General features: G+C 37.6%; 1 protein-coding gene across 1 annotated transcript in view; it reads right to left on the bottom strand.

Annotated features, from left to right (window-relative positions):
- COL24A1 (collagen type XXIV alpha 1 chain) overlaps positions 1-25,662 on the bottom strand; it is a 404,934-nt gene that overhangs the window by 3,448 nt on the left and 375,824 nt on the right. Inside the window, exons 55-60 of the mRNA XM_055587104.1 lie at positions 17,278-17,313; positions 17,146-17,172; positions 10,683-10,748; positions 9,893-10,061; positions 3,714-3,823; positions 826-1,041 (exon numbers count right to left, since the gene is read on the bottom strand). Of these exons, the coding sequence (XP_055443079.1) occupies positions 826-1,041; positions 3,714-3,823; positions 9,893-10,061; positions 10,683-10,748; positions 17,146-17,172; positions 17,278-17,313 (624 nt within the window). The remainder of the gene's footprint in view (positions 1-825; positions 1,042-3,713; positions 3,824-9,892; positions 10,062-10,682; positions 10,749-17,145; positions 17,173-17,277; positions 17,314-25,662) is intronic.

Raw genomic sequence — 25,662 nt, 5'->3', positions numbered from 1 at the left:
ATGTAAATGGATAACTCTATAATAGGGGTCAGCCAACTCCTCTGTAAAGGGTTAGAAATAAATCTTTTCAGTTTTGCGGGTCATATATACTTGACTCTGCCATATATACTTGACTCTTGACTCATATACTTGACTCAGTGTGATAACAGCCCTAGATAATAAAGAGATGAATGAGTGTGGCTGTGTTTCAGTAACATATATTTAGTAAAGTGAATGCTGGGCTAGATTTGTTCTGTGGATTGTAGTTTGCCAACACCTGCTCTACAATACAATGTTTTAATATTATAAACTCTTCATTATTATTTAATTTTAATAGGAAAAATGGGCTATGATTCAGATATTGATTTGTAGAGTCAAACTGCCATTTTGCCCATTATTTGGCATCAGGTATGGGGACTGACAAAATATGAAATAAACCTGACTTGCCTCTATAACCTGTTTTTCATCAAGTAATGAGATGCAGAATCACAGTGGTAAAAATATACAAAAGAAAACATTTGTATATAGGCCCTTATGCTCTGTCTGCTATCATCTATAATTATTTCATATGGGGAATAAAAATTAATACATTAATGACACCTGTTTTGCATATAAAACTTCATGATCAATGGGTGTGACAAAAATTGATATAAATGAATAATTGATTATGAAAAAATGTATGGTTATTACACATTAGGCGCATTAAAACTTATTCTTTTGTAGCTGCAATTTGCAATGTCTTACTCTCATATTAATTATATAGTTTTACTCTTATGTTAATTATATATAGTCTTATCAATTTTAAGTTAGTCATATTGAATAATTCTAAACATGCCATTCCCTTACCTTGCAGTCATTTGAAAGCACTTTAGGTTCAAGTAGAGTGTTTTCTTCAAAAATCTGACCATTCCATCCCTTGAAACCAAGAGTCAATCCTGAGCCACTTGTCTGAGGACTTGTCCACACTGGAGTGTTTAGACAATGAATGGTGATGATATGGGTGGCTTCTGAGCTCAGTAAATGAAGGAAGTTCATCTGGACTTTCCCGATTCCAAACTCCAACTAATGTCATTGAAACAATATGCAAGTTATAAGATATGGTAACTGAAAAATTTATAGTTTGGAGAAACTTGAAGAAAGTCCTCAAAAGGCAGCCTTGAGAAAGCTACTTTTTAGGACATTTAAGTGCCAGTCAGTGGTGTACTGGTAAATGCTTAACCACTGGCCCTTGCAGGGTAAATACTTAACCACTGGCCCTTGCACCCCCGATTTATAGTAATTTCTGAATTTCCATAGTTGTAAATACTTCTACCATGGCTGATTTTAGGTTATCAAGGTGGTGTCACTTAACATGGAATTCACAAGAGATCTTAACAATAAATAGGCTCTCCTGAGCAGTATGAGCTGGCTTTAGCATATCACTAGGCAACTGCTGCTAAGTCGCTTCAGTTGTGTCCAGCTCTGTGTGACCCCATAGACGGCAGCCCATCAGGCTCCTCTGTCCCTGGGATTCTCCAGGCAAGAACACTGGAGTGGGTTGCCATTTCCTTCTCCAATGCATGAAAGTGATAAGTGAAAGTGAAGTCGCTGAATCGTGTCCAACTCTTAGCGACCCCATGGACTGCAGCCTACCAGGCTTCTCTGTCCATGGGATTTTCCAGGCAAGAGTACTGGAGTGGGTTGCCATTGCCTTCTCCCACTAGGCAACCAAATATGACTAAAAAAAATAGTTTGCATTATGTCATTTAAAATGCATTAATAATTTGTTGTGGATTATTGCTTAAAATTTCTTTCATAAAAATCTGAAATTCTGTCTGTGCTTTCATTTGAAGATTTATTTTTTTAGTTTCCAATGATAAGTTAAAAGTTGTGATAATTAATTGGTTGAATTATTTTAATTATGGAGCCTTTAAAGACAAAGACAGAATCTTAATCTTTGTGTTAACCCACCCCTAATGCAGTTTTGGTCATACATTGAGTCGTCAATAGCTGTTTACTGTGTGAATGAATACATGAACAAATATTAACTAATAAAGTGAACAATGTAGGGTAGAGTGGAGCAGTAAGTTTCTAGATTTGGACAAGGAAGCAGATTTTTCTGTAGCTTTAGACATCATCATCATTTTTAACATTATTTAAACAGGGGTGTGGTCATAACAAATGAATAGAAGTGGTTCCTACTGAGGAATTTATACTAATCTCCAGTCACCAAATCAGAATATCAGTTATAAGGTAATAGAACAACAGCAAAAAACTGTAGGGAAAGAGAAGAAAGGCAAAGGTGGGGGGGGCATAAGGATGAAAACATGGAAGGATCATCATGAGGAGCATTAGAGCTGAAGCAGTTCACATTCTTTGATTTTGCAAATGAGAACTACAAACCTGTGAAATACGGAGCCTTTCTAAGCCCAGTTTCCTTACTGGCAAGTTTGGGTGTAACACCAACACAGGATTGTCACAAGGATGTGAGTTGTCAAGTGTCATTTAGTGAGCACAGTGCCTGGCAAGGAGTGGGCTTTCTGGTGGTTCACAGTATCATTTCCCAGGTTTTCAGAGGAACAGAAATTAGAATCCAGGTCCCTGATTCCAAGTCTACTATTCTTTCCATTACCCGTACAGTCTTTCTCAGGTTGAATTTATGGATGGGAGAAATGGGGGAATTGATTCAGCCAAAGAAAGAACTGGAATATGGCTCCTTCATTGATTCTATCTTCTTTGTACTCCCCTTTCTCCTTTTCTTCCACGATAACCCAAATAAAAATCCTGGGCTAAACCCAGGGGCATGAGGGTGATTATGTGGGTCGTTTGGAAGCAAGGCGATCTTTCTGCTCCTCATTAGCACTACACCGATTCCACAGGAATAGAAGAGTCCTCCCCTGTTCTGCTCTGGGCAACCGTGGTGAATGCCTAATGAGATGAGTGGATGAAACACCCTGGTTAATGAGGGGGAGTTTCAGGAGAAGGGGACAGTCTAATTCTAAGCAGTTGGAGAGACTGACACACTGTACTTTTTAGCTGATGCCTTCTTATGGCGGAAAAAACACACAGTAGGTCCATGTATCAGTTCTTTGTCAACAAAAAATTAGTTCTTGGGAAGGCCAAGGTAGTTTAACCAGAAAAAGAAAAAAATGCAGTTTTGTTTTTTTTGATATATGTTATGGGTAGAACTAAGCTTTAGGATTGAGAAACGCTTGTTACAATACCCAGTGTTATACTAAACTAACTTTTGTTCATTCTAAACATTTAGTTTATAGAATTATACATATAAGATATTTTAAATAATACCCAGTGGATATTTCAGGGAGGTTATTTTTGTTCCCAGTCACCAAAAAATAGCAAGTTTTGTGGCAGAATTCTTCCTTTAATGATGATGATGTCATTTTCAGTAAAAACTTTAGGTAACTGATTACTGAATACAAACACTGCAGCTGTTTTGGAATTTTCTAATGAATGCATGAACATAAAAACATATGTTTTACATTTTTAAAAGGGATTTATAAAGTATAGTCAGTAGAGTAAGCCAAACTAAGCCAGTCATAAAAATACGTAATCAAAATGTCAAGAATTAACAGGGTTAGTTTTAAAAACCAAAAAGTTTCTTTCTCATATATGGTAGAGAATATCTTGATTCCACTCATAAAATTCATAATTATTTAAAATGGAAGATATTAAAAAAAATCACTATTTACTGATAGTGGGCAAGTACCAGTATATATGCCAAATTCAGAATTTACCTTTGTCACAGAGATAGGAGATAAACATGTCTGACCACCAGCACTGAAATTACAGAAAACCTCAATGGCATCTGAAGGGCATCCAAGATTTGGATCAATCCAGTATTTTCCTATTTATTGTGAAACAAAAATATTTAAATGACATGCTAAAATATTTATGAACAATCCTTAAAAAGTATCATACTTTCAACATATTTTTTCACACTTTTTCTGTTAAAAATCTTAGAAGTTTGTAAAGATCATACATTTAAATCAATACATTTAGTGAAAAAGTAAAAGCTGCAAGCATTATGTTAAACTGACAGTGAAAATACTATATTTTTCACATACCTATCAATTTAAGGCCATTTCATAATTTTAATAAAAAATAATTGAATGGCTATATCTGTTACTTCATGCTATAGATAAGATGAACTCAGCAACTTAAGTGAATTGTCTACAGTTACAAAGTTAATAGAGAAGCTGAAATTAATGTAGGATAGGTGTGTATTTTTGTTCTATGTCATTACAGAGCTTAAAAATGAATATATTTTACAAACAGAAACCTTTTCAGTCTCCCTGAGGAAAAATATATCTTTGTTTAATTGATAATTAAAAAGAATAACCATTTTTGTTTCCAGAAGAAAAGTGTACAATTAAATGGTTATTTTTGTGCTTTCTTTTCAGATTTGTGAGTGGAAAAGACTGAAGTCTCTATAGCTAGTGTAAGCCTGCCAACCTTTGCATCCATTGAGTGGCCAGGAGAATCAAATGGGGCGTAAAGTTGGACTTTAGGACATATTCAAACTGAAAAGTACTGGGGTAGCATCTTAATTCTGAAATAACAGGCTCAGAATATTCAAATAGCACCTTATTCTAAATGCAAAGATTAGGAATTTTTGAATGAGATGGCCCTGCTTTCTTGCATTAAAAAGGCAAGACAAAACAAATAGTATTTGTTAAAGGCCATTTTCTATAATAGGTAGAAAACCCTTGTTTGTTTCATTTTTTTTCCCATAGCAAAGATTTCCTCTTGCTCATTCTGGGCTTGCCCTGGTCTGTCATTGTAGATTTACACACATCCTCGACCATTCCCCCTCTACTGTTCTTCTAATCCTACAAAATGAAAACTTGAATTGTTGCTTCCAAGAGTAGGGGACTATCTCTATTGCAGTGGTTTTCAGACTGGTGATGCTGTTAAAACAGCTGGGCCCCACCCCTAGAGTTACTAAATCATTACATTTGGGATGGGGCTTGAGAATCTGCATCTAATTCTGGTTCATGGATGATATTTGGAGAATCACTTATCTATATTGAAATATGGAAGAAAAGGGTGAAAAAGTCCTAATATCACCTCTGTATCCCATTTCCCACCCCCCGATTTCCTCAGAATGTTGGACATTTTGTAGTCTGTAGAACTTACAGCTGGCTTTTTTAAAACCAGGACCTGATGCAGGCTTACAGTCTTAACTAGTGAGGTAGACATATATCTTGACTCATCATCTCCTCTCATTCAAGAAATAGTTTCCTCTACTATGTGAGTGAACATATAAGCTTTATAAAAGGTTTTCCATCAAGCAAGATCTCATTCTTATATGGGTTGGAGTGCTTTGAACTCAGGCATTGTTGTTCACTGGTGAATTGGTAGGGGGGCCTCATATTTTTAGAATATAAGCATTATACCATAATACATCTTTTGTAGGGCTAAATGCTTGAACTCAAAATTGGCTCTCTCCTGAAAACACTGCTTCCATGCGAGTCCTTTCTGCCACAGCCTCTACAGCATTGTGCCTGAGTAGGAAGGGGTCTTTCTTGCTCCTTGTTGCCACTTTCAGACCATTATCCCTGCTTTCAATCTAAGAACACTCCATGGTAAAATTGTCATCGCACTCTATCGCCTGTCACCTGTTCCTGTTGCCATCATCAGCTTTATTTCTTTGATTTTAGCTTTTGGCTAGCTCTTTATAACCTAATTCGTGGTGATTTTACATCCATGTGGTTGATATCTGTAATGCTCTGACCTCTACTCAGTTCCTCCAACTCTTTCCCACCAATTTTTTGGTACCCTTATCCTGTTCTGTTTACTTTCATCATTAACTCCCAAGGCCATGCCCTAGTCCTTTTTTAGGTTTATTACCTACAGCTAGATCTTCTCCATGATTTCACCTCTCTTCTCATTTCGGCTCATTCCCTCTAGTGTCCTGACTCCAGTAATTCTTTGATCCCATCATTTTTACTCCCAGAGTATAGCCCTTTGAAAGCCTGAATCCCCACCATCTGTGGGCTTCAGATTCCAACCTTTGATCTCCTATTGCACTACTCAGTTGCTGGATGCACCCAGGGCAAAAGCAGCTGTAAGTGTGTGCCCATCTCTGCTGAGTTCTTCAAAATCCTTACTACTTTGTCAGTATTTTATGTTTTTCACTTTTTAAAAATTTAGTTAGGCAAATTGAATTACCTGCTTCATAACTGAGAGTGGAAACTCTCCAGCTCCACCATTTTCTCTTAAAACCTGATACAGTTTTAACTGCTACCATTCCTCTAAACTGCTCTTGCAAAGAGCATCAAAGAACTTCCCATTACTAAATCTAGTAGCCTTTTTCAGTCTTCACCTAACTTGACATTGGCCCACTAGATCCCTGTCTCTTCAGGCAAACATTTTCTTCACATTCATCTACTTTTTCTCCTATCTCAGTGATAGCTTCTTCTTAGTTTTCTTTGCTAGTTCATCCTCAACTCGCTGATCTCTAAACATGGAAGAGCTCTAAGGCACAGCTTTTAGAACTTTAAAAAAATCTTCTCTTTAGGTAGTCCTAGAGAGTTTCAGGGCACCAGATGCTATTTATATGCAAATTACTTTATATATTTTATCCATAACCAGGGCCTCTCTCCTGACCTCTCTCCTGAATAGCCAACTACCTACTTGACATACTTCCTTGAATGTCTAACAGACATCTCAAATGCATCCAAAACTGAACTCCTCATCTTGATTCCAAACTTGCTTCACTATCTGTATAGACAGCAGTTCCACTCTTCTAGTCCTTTAGTCAAAACTCTTAGCATCATTCTTTATCATTCTGTTTCTCTCAAAATCCATATCTGAATTATCAACAAAAAAACCTGTTGGCGCTACCTTAAAGCTTATCCAAAGATTTAACCATTTCTTACCACTTTCCCACCACTAACTCTAGTCCAAAACATCATCATCCCTTATTGGATTAATTCTGTAGCTTTCTCAATGGCTCCTTCTACCCTGTCTTCATTATATTTGTGATACATCACCAAGAGTAACTGCCGGGGTCCAGCCCCGGCTGATCCAGGGTATTCGAAGCGGGGACGGCGTCGGCGACTTATTTAATTATTTATTCATCAAAGATATAAAGAGTAATAGAATAAGGATAGCTCAGTGAGGAAATTCAGTGGAGAAAAGTGGCTGAAATAAGGATAGCTCAGTAGGAAAATTCAGTGGAGAAAAGAAGCTAAGTGGCTTGGTTTACGCGGAAAATCAATATAACCCGTGACACCAGGTTAGCTCTGACCACGGAGGCCGCAGGCGCCCTCTCGAATAGCGGAAGGTGCCCCACCTTAGACACCTTCTCGAGTGGGTCTTAGAAGCCCAGGCAAATAAATGGTCGCAGAGGACATCCGCGCTCCAGATGGACACTCAGCTGAAATTTGGGAGAGAGAGTGACATGGGGAGACCAAGTTTCAGTGAACAAGGCCCGCACTTTATTTTCCAAAGTAGTTTTTATACCTTAAGTTATGCATAGAGGATAATGGGGGAAGGGGTAGAGTCATGCAGCAAGCCAGGCTTTTTTCCTGTAAACTTATCATATGCAAAAGTTCAGGTGATAGACATCATCTTCTGGCCAGGAGGCCTGTTAACATTTTAAGAAACTTATCTTTCTCTAAAGGTGATTATTCCAAAGTCAGGCGCCAGCCTTCCAAAAAGCATTGGACAAAGCTGCATTTTACATTTCTATACACCCATTATATCAATCAATACACTGCCAAGGACACAGTAGGTAAGGAGTATGGAGACTTAGCAGCAAACATTGGCCCAACAAGTGAAAAACCCTTCACCAATACAATTTCTAATCAATCTTTTAACTACTCAAAGGAATCTGTGTTTAGGCAGTTTAGAACATCTCCTGCCTCTCACAGTTGGGAGGCTCTGAACAATCACATGTGGCCGGAAAAAACCCATTCAGGCAGGCTAGAGGATTTCCAAAGGAGTTTGTAGGTTGAAACACTGTCACATCCAAGAATTATTAACTGGAGCTGTAAGCTAACTCTTTTTTCAGAGAGAGGTAGTGGGAGACAGCCCCCCGTAAAGTCAGAGGTGTAGGTGAAAGCACAAGGCAGAAAGTAGGCAGACTCTGGTTTTGGGGGTAGATGCTCGAGAATTTCCAGGGGGACTCCTGAGGCTCGATCCCGCCTTTGCGTATGCCGAGCCTCCTTCCTCATGACCTTTGTCATGGGCGGAGTGCCTCACGCTGGCTCCCAGCAGTGATAGAATTCCAGTTGAGCTATTACAGATCCTCACTCAATATGCAATATGCCGGCTCCCAGCAAGTAACATTTTCAAAATTTAAGTCAAGTCTTGTCATTCCTTTGCTCTAACTCTTCTGAATCTTTCCATTTAATTCAGAGTAAGAGCAGGAGTCTTTTGATTAGCCTATAATATCCTATATAATCTGGTTTCTTGACATCTTTCTGACTTCATTTCCTACCATTCTTCTCCTTATGCACCTCTTCCAGTCACCTTAACCTTCTTGCTAACAGGACATGCTAAACACAGGTTCAGGGTCTTTGCATTTGTTCTTTCTTCCTGGAAAGCTCTTTCCCCCAGATTTCCTGTGGCTTCTTCCCTTACCTCCTCCTGATATTGCTCACAGGTCACTTTCTCAGAGATGATTTATCTACCTACTCAATTTAAAACTTCACCCTCAACCCTACTTTCTATCATATCCCCCCTTCCCTGTTGTTTTGTGTTTTTCTACTGCACTTACAGTCTCTAGTGATGAAAGTATTTTTGGGCATAAATACTTTCCTGATACCTTGCAAGCCATACAACTTAGCTATTTCTCCTATGAGGAAGGCAGACCTTGAATTAGATTTTAGTAATTGGTATGCCCTATAATGTCTTTGTTCCTTTCAGTTCTATAGAATTACATTTTTATACCCTCAAATATAGGAAAGAGTCAAATTTGATTATAATGGGCAGCTATAACTAGAAATATTATTTGTTTTTGTGATAATCTAAGGCAGGAAACATCTATAGAGGTTAGCATTTTATTAATATAAATAAATATGTTTGCTACACTTTTAGAATGGAAGATGCTTTTGGAAAAATATGTTTTTATACATGTATATTTTATGTAAACACATGTGTATAAGAAATAAAATATGAACTACTGTCCATCCTACAGAATTAAGTAACTTATTTTCAAATCAGCATATGTATCATTGTATGTTAGGGCTAGAGTTTTTACCGAAAATAACTACTCATATTGATTGTATAGCTGACTATATAGACCCCATCAAAATTAAAATTAAATGACATATTGTAGCAGACAGGGTTTCCCTGTTGATCATCAGATAGTAATGGCTCCTCCACTTGCTTTAAACCTTTTGCTTGATGACTCTATTTTTGCAGCTCTGGCTAATGGATTTTGAGGTATCAATGGGAGAATGAGATGATTCCAAGCATGACAAGCCTCCATCTTTACAGTCAGATTCCAAAATGAGGCATTTAAATCCATTTTATGTAAAAATTAATTTCAGGGAGTGTAGTAGAGGGGGGAACTATGATCTCTTTCTTCATGTTGCCAACTCTGGTGGTCCTGATAGTTAATATTGTCTGTTAGTTCAAAAGTTAACCTTTCCTATTTTTTATTTTTAACATGTATTCCAAGCACAGAGTACAAGCGAGTGACATAGATGGGGTAAGGAAGTCTGGGGATATGTCAGATTTTGTAGTAGAAGATCTTTATAAAGCAAACCCTTAAAAAAAGGATACTTTGATATCAGAAACCATATTTACCTTAAGAAGTATGTATTTGGTTCTTGATGACCTTAAAATACCTCTGCCAGGGTTTTATCAAAAATCATAAGATTTGGCATAAGTACACTCAAAATCTCAAACACACTGAAATGATGAAATGAAATATCACAGTTTAAGGAAACCAATAACTTACCATCTGATACTGTGTGTTCACAGTTAAGCAAATCTTTGCAGATTTGTGCTGGATTATCTCGTGTGCCAAGAGGATGCTTGATGGTGTGTAGTAAATTGCCAAGATAGTTCAAGGTTTTGAAGATCTCTGCACTGTGGTCAATTAAAGTCACTTCAGTATTCTGGTAGCTCTGCCAAGTCATCGTGAAAATCATATTAGCAAAGAAGCATAGAGTAGTCTTACCAGTATGTAACCCAAGTGATCAACAAAGATCAAGACAGAAGAAAAGTGTACTCCTGTTGTGTGCAGTGAGTTGAGAGTAGGATGTAAAGAACAGTTTATATTTAACTATAAGCATTTGTTAATCTTGATCCTAACAAGAGGTTAAATTCACACTTAAAGTCTACTTTTCAAGCTGACATAAAACTTAACAATTACTATCCCTACAGCATAATTAAAAAAAAAACCTATATATAAGGAATAAATAGAGCTTAAGAAAAATGAATAGTGGTGATAGATAGATGCCATTTTAAGAAATGACTAACTTCATTTAACTATTTTCTTCTGCAATACCAAATTCTTATTTTGAAAATCCTTTGACAATATTTTTGTTTTAAATGTTTTCCTTAAAAATCTTATGCATGTATTTCTGTTTATTAAAATTGTTTTCTTTGTCCTTAAAAATGGTTTCATTACTTTTAATCTCTTGTAAATACAGGCCTTGAGATAAAGTCACATTTTGGCCTCTGAAAAAATATTTGTTTAATTTGTAGATTGAGTGTGCCAATGTAAATAAAGGCAGATATATTACCTCCATCTGTAGGGCAGTATGTGATTCAATTAAGGCTTGAATAGCAGCATTGATATCCATTTGTTTCTGTGTAAAACAAAACCATTTGAGATTAGCAATAAGATCAACACTGAGTGCTCTAAAGGCTATAAATTCTGAAAGCACTGCTGTTAAAGCATACTAGACTTATTATCTGAAAGGGGTTTGTAACTCTTATGGTTAGACTGATCTCACAAATATTGCCTAGCTATCTGAAAGGACAATATGCTGCCTTCATCCAAATTTCAAAAGTCTCCTAATTAAAACAGGACCAAAGTCCCGAGTTCGCAAATGAAAAACTACTTGTCTCTACTGCCTGAAAACACACACAAAAGTTAATTACATGGAAGAAGAATGAAATATGATCCCCTCCGTTAATAAATTGTAAAGTGAAGAATAAATAACTGTAGTAATTTTTAACAGTTACATTCTTGGAAGAAAAATAGAATAAAATATTACTGTCCTGAGGTAGTCACCACATTAGTTTAATCTGATACTTCTGCGGTCTTAAAAACAATTTCTGAAGTTGGAAAATGTGTCATTAGTCCCAAAAGAAATAATACAACATGAATACAATCTCCTCCAGAATTTAATAAAAGATATTTTTAGAGAAAGACCCAGAATAACCATTAGTAAAAAGTCTTTTTGTATTTTAATTTTTAAAAAGCTTGGAAACTAAGAAGCATAAGTTGGGAGAAAATTTTGTGAAATGGCATATGTGTGAGCGAATCAAGCATCTGATTTCTTTCAGAATGATTGTACTGCTGAGATATCTTTTTACTTGCAAGTCCATATAATAGAAACTCTTTTCAACATCTCCCATAACTCATGGTTGATAATTTGGAAAACTATTTAAAATGATGGGACAATCAACAAAATATACTCATCCTTGCCTCAACATGTGGTTTTCATGTTGGAAAATATTTGACTCATTCTGCATATGTATGCTGCCAAACACATATTGAGGATAAAATGGTAAGCAAATAATACAAAACAAAACAACCTTGCCCTTGTAGAGCTAAAGTTTAGAGGTCAATAAAGGCACCAATCACATAATCTAAAAAATAACACATTTACAAATTGGGATATGTGCTATTAAAGAAAAGTGCATGGACCTATAAGATAAATAATGGAGTCTTATTTAATCAAATTTGGAGGATATAAGAGACTTAGAAGGAATAGATCTGCATAGGCTTCCTGGAGGTAGTGATATTTGAACTGAGATCTGAAGAATAAATATGAATTGTTAGGAGAACAGGTGGGAGAGTTTTCTAGGCAGAGGTGCCAACACAAAGGCCTGGAGATAGAGAAGCATGGCCTACTCAAGAAGAAAGGCTTTAGCATTAAAAATTCTGTGCAAGTTAATTCTGACCATGTTTGTGAGAATTGGCAGATTTTGGACATGGGTCACAAAAAAATATTGGCACTAAATACGGGCAATTGAATTAAGTAGGAAACAACAGCCACCTTTATTTGTCATTAGAGCTTTGATCATAGAAAGACTAGCAATAAGCAGTTCTCAGGGTCTTCTGACTCAGGACCCTGTTGTACTTTTAAATAAATAAATATAAAGGGCTTTAAAGAACTTTTATTTATGTGAATTATAACTTTTGATATTTACCATAGTATGAATTAAAATATAAAATTTAAAACTGCGTTAATTACCTTCAAATAAACCTACTACATGTTAATATAAATATTTTTAATGAAAAATTAACTTTTGAAAACTAAAAAATTTTTAAGAAGAGTGGCACTGTTATACTTATGTATTCTCCTTAATGTCTGAATTAACAGGAAATAGCTAGATTCTCCCATTTGCTTCTATTTTCAATCTATTAAAATGTTATTTTAGCTGAACTATATGAAGAACTATATGAACTATATGAAGAAAATCTGGCCTTCAAGAAGATATGCTGTTGGCAAGAAAATATTTTAGTAGCCTTTTCAAATAATTGTGGATATTCTTCTTTGATATTATACCACAACTTGACAAGTGGGAGTTAATTAAGTGTGAAATGTGTGAAATGTGAAGTCTGAAAACTTACCTATAAATTTTATACTTGTATTAAAATCTATTAATCTATCAAACTTAAAAGATGGATTCTAAAAAAAATCATTTACCTACTTTGTTAAAAATCATGATTTTTAAAAAAATTCATGATTCAATTACTTGGAAAATGGTTAATGAAATAATGCAAAAGTTTCATTATGTTGTATCAAAAGATTACATTCATTAACATCATCACCAATCCCATCAGAAAAACATAACTATTGGGAAGTTGTCAAACTTGTAATAGATACAAGCTTTCAATTGTTACTGTTGCTTGAAAGCTTGAAATTTATTATTGGTATCAAGTTGTCAGTTCTTCTCCTTAAAATGACAGGCTCACTTAATTCATTTTCAAGAAAATATCTACCAAATACTCATGTTTAAACAACTGTCATTCTGACAAGTAAAAATGGTGTTCCATGAAAAAAGCAGATAGTTCAGCTTGCAACTGAATTCCACAAGCACTTTTGAGTCAACCACTGTACTTCAATGCAGCAGAACTGATCTATATGCTCTTCCATTTCATCACACAGAATATTTAAAAAATGTGTGCTAAAGATCAGAGACTTAGGAGACAGGAAAAATGGTGGAATAATGACTTCCCAGAATTCTCTCTTCTATAAAAGCAATGAGAAAACTGGAAAAAAGAATGTCAGAATGAAGTATTTCAGAATTACAGAAATTAACAAAATGTTGTAAATCTGGGGAGCATTCACTTCAGAAAAGTAGCTGAATTTTAGGAAGGGCAGTGAGCTCTGTAAAGCTTTAATTTGCCCTATTCCCATGCCTCTTTCCAGCTCTGTGGTAGCTTTGAAAACCAACAGCCTGCAATTGCAGTGAAAATAAGAAGCCTGGAAACCACAGGAGGGAGCAGAATGGGGCTGAGAGTTGCTTCAAAGCCTCCTTTCCAGTGAAATGTTGTTATTTGACCTGTCTGGTGGTTCCCTTAAAGACACCACTTGCAAGGCTGTCTTTATTTTACCTGACTCAGAGCTCACTCAGTGCAGAAAAGTCCCTCCTAAGGAACATTTTAAAAAATTTAGATGGAATAGTTTAACTTTGTAGCTGCTAGAAACATTAGAAAACAGTTGGGGCAAACAGGCAAAAATCAGGGAATAAGATGTCCTTAGAAATTCTGAAATGCTCTGGTGTGACATATTCCTGGAAATGCATAGGGCTGGGCACATGATCAGAAAAACACAAGAAGGTCCTAAGCTGTCTCCTCTGGCTCATCTTCAGGCTCTGTGAAAATATGCAGTTAAGACTTGGGTACAGTTGTCAGTTGCCTGGCTGAGAATTGAAGGGATGCTCCAACATGCTCACAGAGACCCTTGGCAAAAACTGGGAAACTAGTTCTGGCATTTAAGGAAACCTCTCTTCAACCCTTAGTTGACCACTAAACTAACTGAGTAGAGACTTTAGTGTTCCCATATGTCAAAGAACACAGACTTTATTAGGAAACATCACTAAATAACAAATACAACAAATAAAAACACTAAACACTAAGGTTGGGGTGAATAAGTTGACTTTCAGAGATGCTACTCTATATTACTTAAAATGTTCAGTTTTCAAGAAAAAGTGACAAGCCATGCTAAGTAACATTAAAATGTGACTCCTATACATGGGAAAAAATCAAGCAATCAATGGAAAATTGTCCCTGTGGAAGCGCACATGTTGAATGTAGTAGACAAAACTTTGATTAGCTATTTTAGATATATTCAAAGAACTAAGGGAAATCATGTCTACAGAACTAAAGCATGAAAAAATGTCTTACCAAATAAAAAATGTAAAGAGATAGAAATTATAGAAAAGAACCAAGTATAAATTTTGCAGTTGAAAATTAACAGTACCTGAAATCAAAATTTACTTGAGGGGCTCAACTGTAGATTTCAGTAGACAACAAAGAATCAGTGAGCTTGAAAACAGTTTATTGAGATTATCTTTAGAGGAGTAAAAAGAAAAATTAACTCAGAAAATGAATAGACTCATAGACCTACAGACACCATAAAACATACCAATGTATGCATGATAGGAGTCTCAGAAAAAAGGGGGCAGAAAGAATATTTCCAGAAATAATTGCTGAAAATGTCCCAAATTTGATGAAAAATATTAATCTCTGCATCAAAGAAGCTCAATGAATTCCCTTAGATATCTCATAATCAAACTGTTGAAAGCTAAAAATAGAGAATCTTGAATGCAGAGAGAAGAGACTCATCATATCCAAGGGATGGGATTTTTCATCAAAACCATAAAGGTGAGAAAGCAGTAGGATGACATATTTGGAGTGCTGAAAGAAAAGACTGTCAACCAAGAATTCTATATCCAGTAAAACTATCCTTCATGAAGAAGGAAAAATTAAGACATGCCCATATAAACAAAAGCTGAGGTAACTTATCACTAGCAAACCCTTCCTAGAAAAACAATAAAGGGAGTTCTTTGGACAGAAATAAAGGATACAAGACAGAAGTTTGAATCCACATGAAGAAATAAATATCACTGGTAAAGATAACTGTACTAGTAACTATGAAAGAGAGTATATATCCCAAACAATTTTGAAGAAGGACAACAAAGTTGGAGGTTTCATACTTCAATTTCAAAACTTACTACAAATTTAACAATAATCAAAGCAGTGTGGTACTGGCATACAGATAGACACATAGACCAATGAAACAGAGTGCAGGAATAAACCCTTACACATATGGTTAAATAGTTTTTGAGAAAGGTGTCAAGGCCATTCCTTATAAAGAACAGTCTGTCAACAAATCGTACTGGGAAAATTTGGTATCCACATGAAACCAAATGAGGTTAGACTCTTAACTTATAAACAAAAATTAACTCAAAATGGGTCAGATAATTAAAGGTAAGAGCTAAAATTCTTAGAAAAAAATATATGGGCAATGCTTCATGATATTGGATTTGGCACTGATTTCTTGGAGATAAAACCAAAGCTAAGGTAACAACACAGTATATAGCACACATATTTTTTTCATTCAATACTCTTACTAATTCCTCAAAGTTACATATTTTTATCCACATTTTTCTCAGAGAAAAAATCTCTCATGAGTCCTAATTCATTTTGGCTGTATAGGAACACATATATTTTCCAAGTGAGAGAGGGAAATGGTGACCCCAAATCTGGCACTTTAATGTAAACATTTTCACAAAACACATTTAATTTACCAATGATGTATGATCTTTCTACAACTTGTTCTTTATTAGGAAGGTACCTATGATATATCAAAGTCATTATAAAGTGAGAAGACAACTGATCAGGGTTCTTCTAACCCATGCATTGTGATGATTGAGGAGTCAAGGAAGAACAGAGAAGTGGCGAGTAAAGATTTTTTTAAAAAAGACATTTGCAAAAAAAAAAAAAAAAAAAAAGACATTTGCACTGATGTTCATGCCAGGGAAGGTTTCAATCCCCATCAGACAGAAAGGGGGAATAATTAAAAAAAAAAATCTTAGAGAAACAGATCTCTTGTTTCCAAGGAGACAATCTTCCTGTGGCACTTTGCTTGAAAGTTTTTCCTTGTCCTGATGAAAAGCTGAAGGGAATGAAGAGTTCCTGACCTGCCAGGAGTGGATTGCAGTGATCCACCAGCCTGAAATTTCAAAGATCCAAAGCAGAGAAGCATGTAAGCAAGACTTGGAAGGCATGGGACTGGCCATTTGTCTGAACTGTGTAGCCATTAGTGAATCTTGGTTAGGCAGCAAATCAGACCAAAGACTGCTGCATTTGACCAGAATTCTGTAGAAATGGGGCATGGGTGAGGTTAAAGATAGGAGACCTCTTGTAAGAAGTGGGAAAACAAAGATATTACCAAGTAGGACAGTGGATACAACACATAACAGAAATCAATCTGAAACACTGAGGCCAGGAGATGATAGCTGATAATGAAGCAACAGAAGTATTGCCTCAAAGATAGGAGTAGCGAGTTCGGCGTTATAATAAATCACGAGCAAATACTGATACACGAGGAGTCCAAGGGCTTCCACAGCCACCAACCGCTGAGAAGGATTCATGTAAAGCTTAAAAACATGGAGAACTCTGGTTGGCAAAAAAGAACGTTTGAAGAAGGAGAGCTAGGATTCTGAAACAGGAAGAAATGGAGGGAGTTCTTATTTTGTGAGTACTAATTATGTCAGACATTGTGCTGAGCACTTTACTTATTTAAAACTCAAATCCATCCAAAAAAGTAGGAGAGACCATCCTATTTTATAGACAAAAAGTCTGAAGCCCATATTTAAAGTTCTATTAGAGTTGTGAAGACCCTATATCAGATTAACAAAAAGAACAGAGGTAGGCAAAAGGGATACCTTTAACAGAGAGTTAATAGAAGAAGCTTAAAAAAATTATACGAAGGTAAAATGAACAAAATCAAGAAGACTTACTCTTGGGCCTGGTGCTCCAGGTGGACCCTATAATACAAAAAAAAAAAAAAAATTAAGTACTTAGTATATATCTCAAACCAAGCAGGCACATAAGCATCAATGGTAAACAGATATAAATGTAAATAAACTCACTGGAGGCCCTGGTTGACCTCTTGGTCCTTGGGGACCCTAGGAGAAATGGAGACAAAGCACAGTATGTATACATTATACTTTTGATTTGGTATAAACAAAACTACTAAGATTCAACTGCTATCATTGCCTTTTTGTACAAGGCAAGTGATAAGATTCAAAGTTATTTTAGTATTTTGAGGTTGTCCTGGGATTTATTTGGAAGGAATGATGCTAAAGCTGAAACTCCAGTACTTTGGCCACTTCATGCGAAGAGTTGACTCATTGGAAAAGACTCTGATGCTGGGAGGGATTGGGGGCAGGAGGAGAAGGGGATGACAGAGGATGAGATGGCTGGATGGCATCACCGACTCGATGGACATGAGTTTGAGTGAACTCCGGGAGTTGGTGATGGACAGGGAGGCCTGGCGTGCTGTGATTCATGGGGTCGAAAAGAGTTGGACATGACTGAGCGACTGAACTGAACTGAACTGAAGTTCTTGAATTCAGCTATCACCCACATTAATGAACAAGCTGTATATATAATCTCATGTTTTTTTGATATTACTAGAAACCAAATTTATTAATTTTAAACTGAAAAATGCAAAATTTAAAAATGTTAATTATAAGTATGTTTTCCTTGTTATTTCTATCTACCATTCACCTAATGGTAAAAGAAAGGAAACTTCAAGTCGTTCAGTCATGTCTGACTCTTTGCGACCCCATGGACTGTAGCCCACCAGGCTCATCTGTCAATGGAATTCTCCAGACAAGAATCCTGGCGTGCGTAGTCATTCCCTTCTCCAGGGGATCTTCCCAACCCAGGAATTGAACCTGGGTCTCCTGCATTGTAGGCAGATTCTTTACTGTCTGAGTCACTAGGGAAGTCCAGTATCCTTAGACATCTTTTCCTTCAACATCTAACTATAATTTGGTTACCCACTACTCTTGATTTGACCTCCAAATCTTTCCCAAATACTACTACTCCATCCTTATAATAAATGTCTTAGTTGAGTGCTGATCACACTATGGACTATGTTTGTGTCCCCTCCTACATTCATATACTGAAGCCCTAGTCTCCAATGTGATGATATTTAAAGATAGGGGTCTTTTGGAGCTAGTTAAATCATGTGGAGCCTCTATGAATTGCTGCTGCTGCTAAGTCGCTTCAGTCATGTCCGACTCTGTGTGACCCCAGAGATGACAGCCCACCAAGCTCCCCCATCCCTGGGATTCTCCAGGCAAGAACACTGGAGTGGGTTGCCATTTCCTTCTCCAATGCATGAAAGTGAAAAGTGAAAGTGAAGTCGCTTAGCAACCCCATGGACTGCAGCCCACCAGCCTCCTCTGTCCATGGGATTTTCCAGGCAAGAGTACTGGAGTGGGGTGCCATTGCCTTATCCACTATGAATTGCAGTGCCCTTATAAAGAGAGAAAATGGAGAGATGATCTTCTGCTACATGTGAGGTTGTAGTAAGAAGGCAACTATCTGCAAACCAGGTGGAGAACCCTCACTAGACATTGAATCTGTTAGCACCTTGATCTTGGATTTCCCAGTCTCCGGAACAATAAAAAATAATGTTTGTTGTTTAAGCCATCTAGCACTCTTGCCTGGAAAATCCCATGGATGGAGGAGCCTGGTAGGCTGCAGTCCTTGGGGTCGCTAAGAGTCGGACATGACTGAGAGACTTCACTTTCACTTTTCACTTTCATGCACTGGAGAAGGAAATGGCAACCCACTCCAGTGTTCTTGCCTGGAGAATCCCAGGGACAGGGGAGCCTGGTGGGCTGCTATCTATGGGGTTGCACAGAGTCAGACACGACTGAAGTGATTCAGCAGCAGCAGCCCATGGCAGTTAGTTATAGAAGCCCTAGCTAAGATCATGTGACTAGTTTGACTTCTTGACTTTTGCCTTTCTACTATGCTAACTACATTCTACTTATAAAATAGAAATCTAAATATATCATTGTTTAATTAAAATCATCTCATGGTTTTTTGCTGCTTAGTGAATGAAGTATAAATTTCTTATCAGTTAAATACAAAAGTATATGTTCTTAGTCAGTGTGCACCCCTGCCTTTTCAAGAACTTATTTTTTCTGGAGCTTATTTCCACTTACTCTTCTCAACATATCCTGTACTCCATCTATAACCAACTACTTGTGGATCTCTGAATCATCCAAGTTCTATCACACATGCATTCTTTTGCATGTACTATTTCAGGAATGCTCCTCCTTCCCTTTTCTATTTAATCCCCATTCCTCTTCCAATACTTGTTTAAAACTCTCTACCCACCTTGACACCTTCCTCCTCTTCAACTAACCACTTATGCATTCCTGTGGATCTTAAAAAGTGTCTTCAGTTCAGTTCAGTCGCTGAGTCCGACTCTTTGCAACCCCGTGAACCGCAGCACACTATGCCTCCCTGTCTATCACCAACTCCTGGAGTTTACCCAAACTCATGTCCATTGAGTCAGTAATGCCATCCAACCATCTTATCCTCTGTTGTCCCCTTCTCCTCCTGCCCTCAATCTTTCCCAACATCAGGGTCTTTTCAAATGAGTCAGCCTTCGCATTAGGTGGCCAAAAGGATTGGAGTTTCAGCTTCAACATCAGTTCTTCCAATGGACATCCAGGACTGATTTCCTTTAGGATAGACTGGTTGGATTTCCTTGCAGTTCAAGGGACTCTCAAGAGTCTTCTCCAATACCACAGTTCAAAAGCATCAATTCTTCTGTGCTCAGTTTTCTTTACAGTCCAACTCTCACATCCATACATGACTACTGGAAAAACCATAGCCTTGACTAGATGAACCTTTGTTGGCAAAGTAATGTCTCTGCTTTTTAATATGCTGTCTAGGTTGGTCAGAACTTTCCTTCCAAGGAGTAAGCGTCTTTTAATTTCATGGCCGCAATCACCATCTGCAGTGATTTTAAAAGTGTCTTAGCCACCCTTTAATTTTCTAGAACAGGAACAGTGCCTGATACACAGTAGGTGTTCAAAGATTGTTAACAAATGAATGATGTTAAAATTAACTAGTATTAGTTTAGAAATTAAAAATAGTTAAACATTTAACTATTCTATTTTCTAAACTAATATAGTTTGGTATATAGTAAAATATGAAAAGTTATGCTGACATTTTTTAAAATGAACAATAGTAATCACTGTTAAGAATTCTCAAAATTTAACTTACTCGATGGTCAACTGAACGTTAAAACTACATTGATTCAAATTCAGATTATGGATAAAAGGTGACAAAGCAAAATTTATCCTCATCTGAGTTTTGGATAATCTTGATGCTATGCTTGGTTAAGTATGTTTTATGCCAAAGCTGCCGATTCTAAATATACTGTGACAAGAAGAACAAACAACACATAGTAACTTGAAAAGGATAGAGTACTCCAACACCACGTCTGTTGGACATTTCTTAGTTTGCATGGTTTATGATTATAATTTAAAGCAGAAAATGCATAAAACTTTTGCCCCAGAAGCTGCATGATAAGTTAGAGAAATTTCATATTGGACATAGCCTTTTAAATATACAAAGGCTCAGAGTGAAACTGGCTGTGTAAGTTTCTCCATTTTGGATCAACATTGTAGAAATAAACTTTTTACCCTACTTAGCATATTTTTGGGAAAATTGCACTGAAGGTTTAGTACAAAATATCTATCTTATCTTTGAAAAAGCTTTTTGTCATAGAAAGAAGAAACTATTTTTACTGAGCTTGTTATCCAGAACGAGTCAGATCACCACAAATATGACAAAATGAAATAAATTCAAACTAAACAAGACAGGGCAGGACAACCCCAGTGAAATAAGTGCATAGAGTAAGGCCAAGTAAAACAAATTATTATTCCAACAATAAAATATTTATTAGTTTTTTTCGTTCTTTTACCAACCCACTACTAAGGATAAGTGACTCACTTTTTCTAGATATTATATAAACAAGCATGTAAAGAAGGTTATCATACAGTTTATAATAAAACTACAACTGTCTATGTTAATTTCCTATAAGAGAAACCAAATTAATGTGAATAATTATGGACGTTATTTGGCTATAGTGAAAGCACTACCTTTGAAAATAAATTTGCTCTCCATTTAATCCCACAAGCTGGAAGCAAGATTGCCGGGAGAAATATCAATAACCTCAGATATGCAGATGACACCACCCCTATGGCAGAAAGTGAGGAAGAACTAAAGAGCCTCTTGATGAAAGTGAAAGTGGAGAGTGAAAAGTTGGCTTAAAGATCAACATTCAGAAAACGAAGATCATGGCATCCAGTCCCATCACTTCATGGCAAATAGATGGGGAAACAGTGGACACAGTGGCTGACTTTATTTTCCTGGGCTCCAAAATCACTGCAGATGGTGATTGAAGCCATGAAATTAAAAGATGCTTGCTCCTTGGAAGGACAGTTATGACCAACCTAGACAGCATATTAAAAAGCAGAGACATTACTTTGCCAACAAAGGTCCGTCTAGTCAAGGCTATGGTTTTTCCAGTGGTCATGTATGGATGTGAGAGTTGGACTATAAAGAAGGCTGAGTGCTGAGGGATTGATGCTTTTGAACTGTGGTGTTAGAGAAGACTCTTGAGAGTTCCTTGGACTGCAAGGAGATCCAACCAGTCCATCCTAAAGGAGATCAGTCCTGGGTGTTCACTGGAGGGACTGAGGTTGAAGCTAAAACTCCAATACTTTGGCCACCTGATGAGAAGAGCTGATTCATTTGAAAAGACCCTGTTGCTGGGAAAGATTGAGGGCAGGAGGAGAAGGGGATGACAGAGGATGAGATGGCTGGATGGCATCACTGACTCAACGGACATGGGTTTGGGTGGACTCCGGGAGTTGGTGATGGACAGGGAGGCATGGTGTGCTGCAGTTCATGGGGTCGAAAAGAGTCGGACACGACTGAGCGACTGAACTGAAATGATCCTTCAAAAGTAACATTCTTTTTCATTAAACTTGAAAAATACTGGTAAGTGTATGTCCTTAAACCTCGGCATGTTAGATTTTGCCTTTATGAAAATGCAGTCTTGATTTTGTTTCATGATCATCTTTCCTTTAGGCTGACCTAGGTAGAGAGAGCTTCCCTGTCATCATTTAAATACAGAAACCTGACTGATAGGATGTTAAGCAGCATCAGTGGTCTCCATACAATAGACGCCACTTGGAACTCTCTCTTTTCTGCAGTGTGACAAAAATGTCTCCACACATTGCCAAATGTCTCATGGGTAGGGGTGCATTGTGGCTCCTGGTTGAGAACCACTGGTTTAGTGGGTTTAATTAGGAGTTTAGAAATATTAAATAAGACTATTAGACAGTTGGAGAAGGAAATGGCAACCTACTTCAGTATTCTTGCCTGGGAAATCCTATGGACAGAGGAGCGTAGTGGGCTACTGTCTGTGGAGTTGCAAAAGAGTTGGACAGGACTTAGCGACTAAACAACAACAACTATTAGACAGCAATGTAATTAAGATGGAATGAGTGAATTATAATACACAGCAGAAAAACTGCATATCAGGAATCCATTCATATGGAATCTGTATGTGGGTGGCCAGGCTACTCTTAATGTAGGTGGGAAGTGTGTACATACCATTTTCCTTACGCAAGCTGCCCCTGACCCTTATTTTCTGAGAGGTACTATGATTAATAGAAAAGCATGGGATTTGGGAGAACTGAGCTCTGGTCTTATCTCCGTACCTAATTAACTGTATGCTCTTGAGGGAGTGGTTGTACATTTGGATCTAGAATATCTCAACTGTAACATAACAGGTTTGGTAAAGATAATTTCCAAGATTCGCTTTAGAATTGTGATTTTTTAAGCCTTTTATCAATTTTATTCTTAATGTTTTGTATCTGGAGAAAGAAGGTCACATATGTATACAAATTGGGAACTTTAATTTTGACATCTGTATGAATGTAAGGAGAGTGTGAACTTGAATTAAAAGAGTTTGATAATTTTTCATTTGATTAAATTATACATTCTGTGAATTTTAATAAGAATCATATACATATATGCTTCAAATATCAGGCAGGTTTGGCCTTGGAATACAAAATGAAGCAGGACAAAGGCTAACAGAGTTTTGCCAAGAGAACGCACTGGTCATGGCAAACATCTTCTTCCAACAACACAAGAGAAGATTATACACATGGACATCAAAAGATGGTCAATACAGAAATCAGACTGTATTATGTTCTTTGCAGCCGAAGATGGAGAAGTCTATATAGTCAACCAAAACAAGACCAGGAGCTGACTGTGGCTCAGACCATGAACTCCTTATTGCCAAATTCAGACTTAAATTGAAAAAAGTAGGGAAAACCACTAGAACATTCAGGTATGACCTAAATCAAATCCCTTATGACTATACAGTGGAAGTAACAGAGTCAAGGGATTAGATCTGATACAGAGTGCCTGAAGAACTATGGATGGAGGTTCGTAACACTGTACAGTAGGCAGTGATTGCAGCCATCCCCAAGAAGTAGTAATGCAAAAAGGGAAAACAGTTAAATGAAGAGGCCTTACAAATAGCTGAGAAGAGAAGCAAAAGGCAAAGAAAAAAAATGAAAGATATAGTGATCTGAACACAGAGTTGCAAAGAACAGGAGAGATAAGAAAACTTTCCTAAGCGATCAATGCAAAGAAATAGAGGAAAACAATAGGACAGGAAAGACTAGGGATCTCTTCAAGAAAATTAGAGATACCAAGGGAACATGTCATGCAAAGATGGGCACAATAAAGGACAGAAATGGTATGGACTTAACACAAGCAGAAGATATTAAGAAGAGGTGGCAAGAATACACAGAGAATATACAAAAGAGATCCTAATGACCCAGATAACTACGATGGTGTGGTCACTCACCTAGAGCCAGACATCCTGAAGCGTGAAGTCAAGTGGGCCTTAGGAAGCATCATTGCAGAAAAAAGCTAGTGGAGGTGATGGAATTCCAGCTGAGCTACTTCAAATCCTAAAATATGATGCTGTGAAAGTGCTGTACTCAATATGCCAGCAAATATGGAAAACTCAGCAGTGGCCACCGGACTGGAAAAAGTCAGTTTTCATACCAATCCCAAAGAAAGACAACACCAAAGAATGCTCAAACTACCGCACAGTTGCACTCATCTCCCACTCTAGCAAAGTAATGCTCAAAATCCTCCAAGTTAGGCTTCAACAGTATATGAACCCTGAACTGAGAACTTGCAGATATTCAAGTTGGATTTAGGAAAGGCAGAGGAACCAGAGATCAAATTGCCAATATCTGTTGGATCACAGAAAAGGCAAGACAATTCCAGAAAAACATCTCACTTCTGCTTCATTGACTATGCTAAAGTCTTTGACTGTGTGGATGACAACAAACTGGAAGAGATGAGAATACCAGACCACTTTATCTGCCTCCTGAGAAGCCTGTATGTAGGTCAAAAAGCAACAGTTAAAAACAGACATGGAATAATGGACTGGTTCAAAACTGGGAAAGGAATATGTCAAGGCTGTATATTGTCACCCTGCTTATTTAACTTATATGCAGAGTACATCATGCGAAATGCTGGGCTGGATGAAGCACAAGCTGGAATCAAGAGTGCCGGGAGAAATAGCAATAACATCAGATATGCAGATAACTCCACTCTTACAGCAGAAAGTGATAAGAAATTAAAGAGCCTCTTGATGAAGGTGAAAGAGGACAGTGAAAAAGCTGGCTTAAAACTCAACATTCAGGAGGAGGAGCCAAGATGGCGGAGGAGTAGGACAGGGAGAACACTTTCTCCCCCACAAATTCATCAAAAGAGCATTTAAACGTCGAGTAAATTCCACAAAACAACTTCTGAATGCCGGCAGAGGACATCAGGCACCCAGAAAAGCAGCCCAACTCTTCGAAAGGAGGTAGGAAAAAATATAAAAGACAAAAAAAGAGACAAAAGAGGGAGGGACGGAGTTCCGTCCCGGGAAGGGAGTCTTAAAAAGAGAGAAGTTTCCAAACACCAGGAAACCCTCTCACTGCCGAATCTGTGCCGAGCTTTGGAAGCACAGAGGGCAACATAAAAGGGAGGGGGAAAAAAATAAACAATTAAAAATCGCGGATTGTGAGCCCTACGGTAACTCCCCCAGCGGAGAAGCAGCGCAGACGCCAGCACACGGCATTAGCAAGCGGGGGCTGGGCAGGGAAGCGCGGCGCGGGCTGTGTCCCTTAGAGTAAGAATCCGCCCGAATGTCCTGAGCGCTATCTGAGCGAAATAATTTGGGCTAGCAAACCAGACTGTGGGATATCTACCACGCGAAAAGCCAGCCCTAACCTAAGACACCGCCAGGCCCGCGCACGGAACAAAGGACTGAGCAGAGATAGCCGGCTGCAGACCTTCCCCCTCCGGTGACAGGCAGCCAGAGCTGGAAGGGGGCAATCGCAGCCCCAGAGAGA

This window comes from Bubalus kerabau, chromosome 6 (genome assembly GCF_029407905.1).
Source record: "Bubalus kerabau isolate K-KA32 ecotype Philippines breed swamp buffalo chromosome 6, PCC_UOA_SB_1v2, whole genome shotgun sequence".
Lineage (NCBI taxonomy): Eukaryota > Metazoa > Chordata > Mammalia > Artiodactyla > Bovidae > Bubalus > Bubalus kerabau.
The sequence above is the reverse complement of the archived record's forward strand: the minus strand, read 5'-3'. Positions and strand labels throughout refer to the sequence as shown.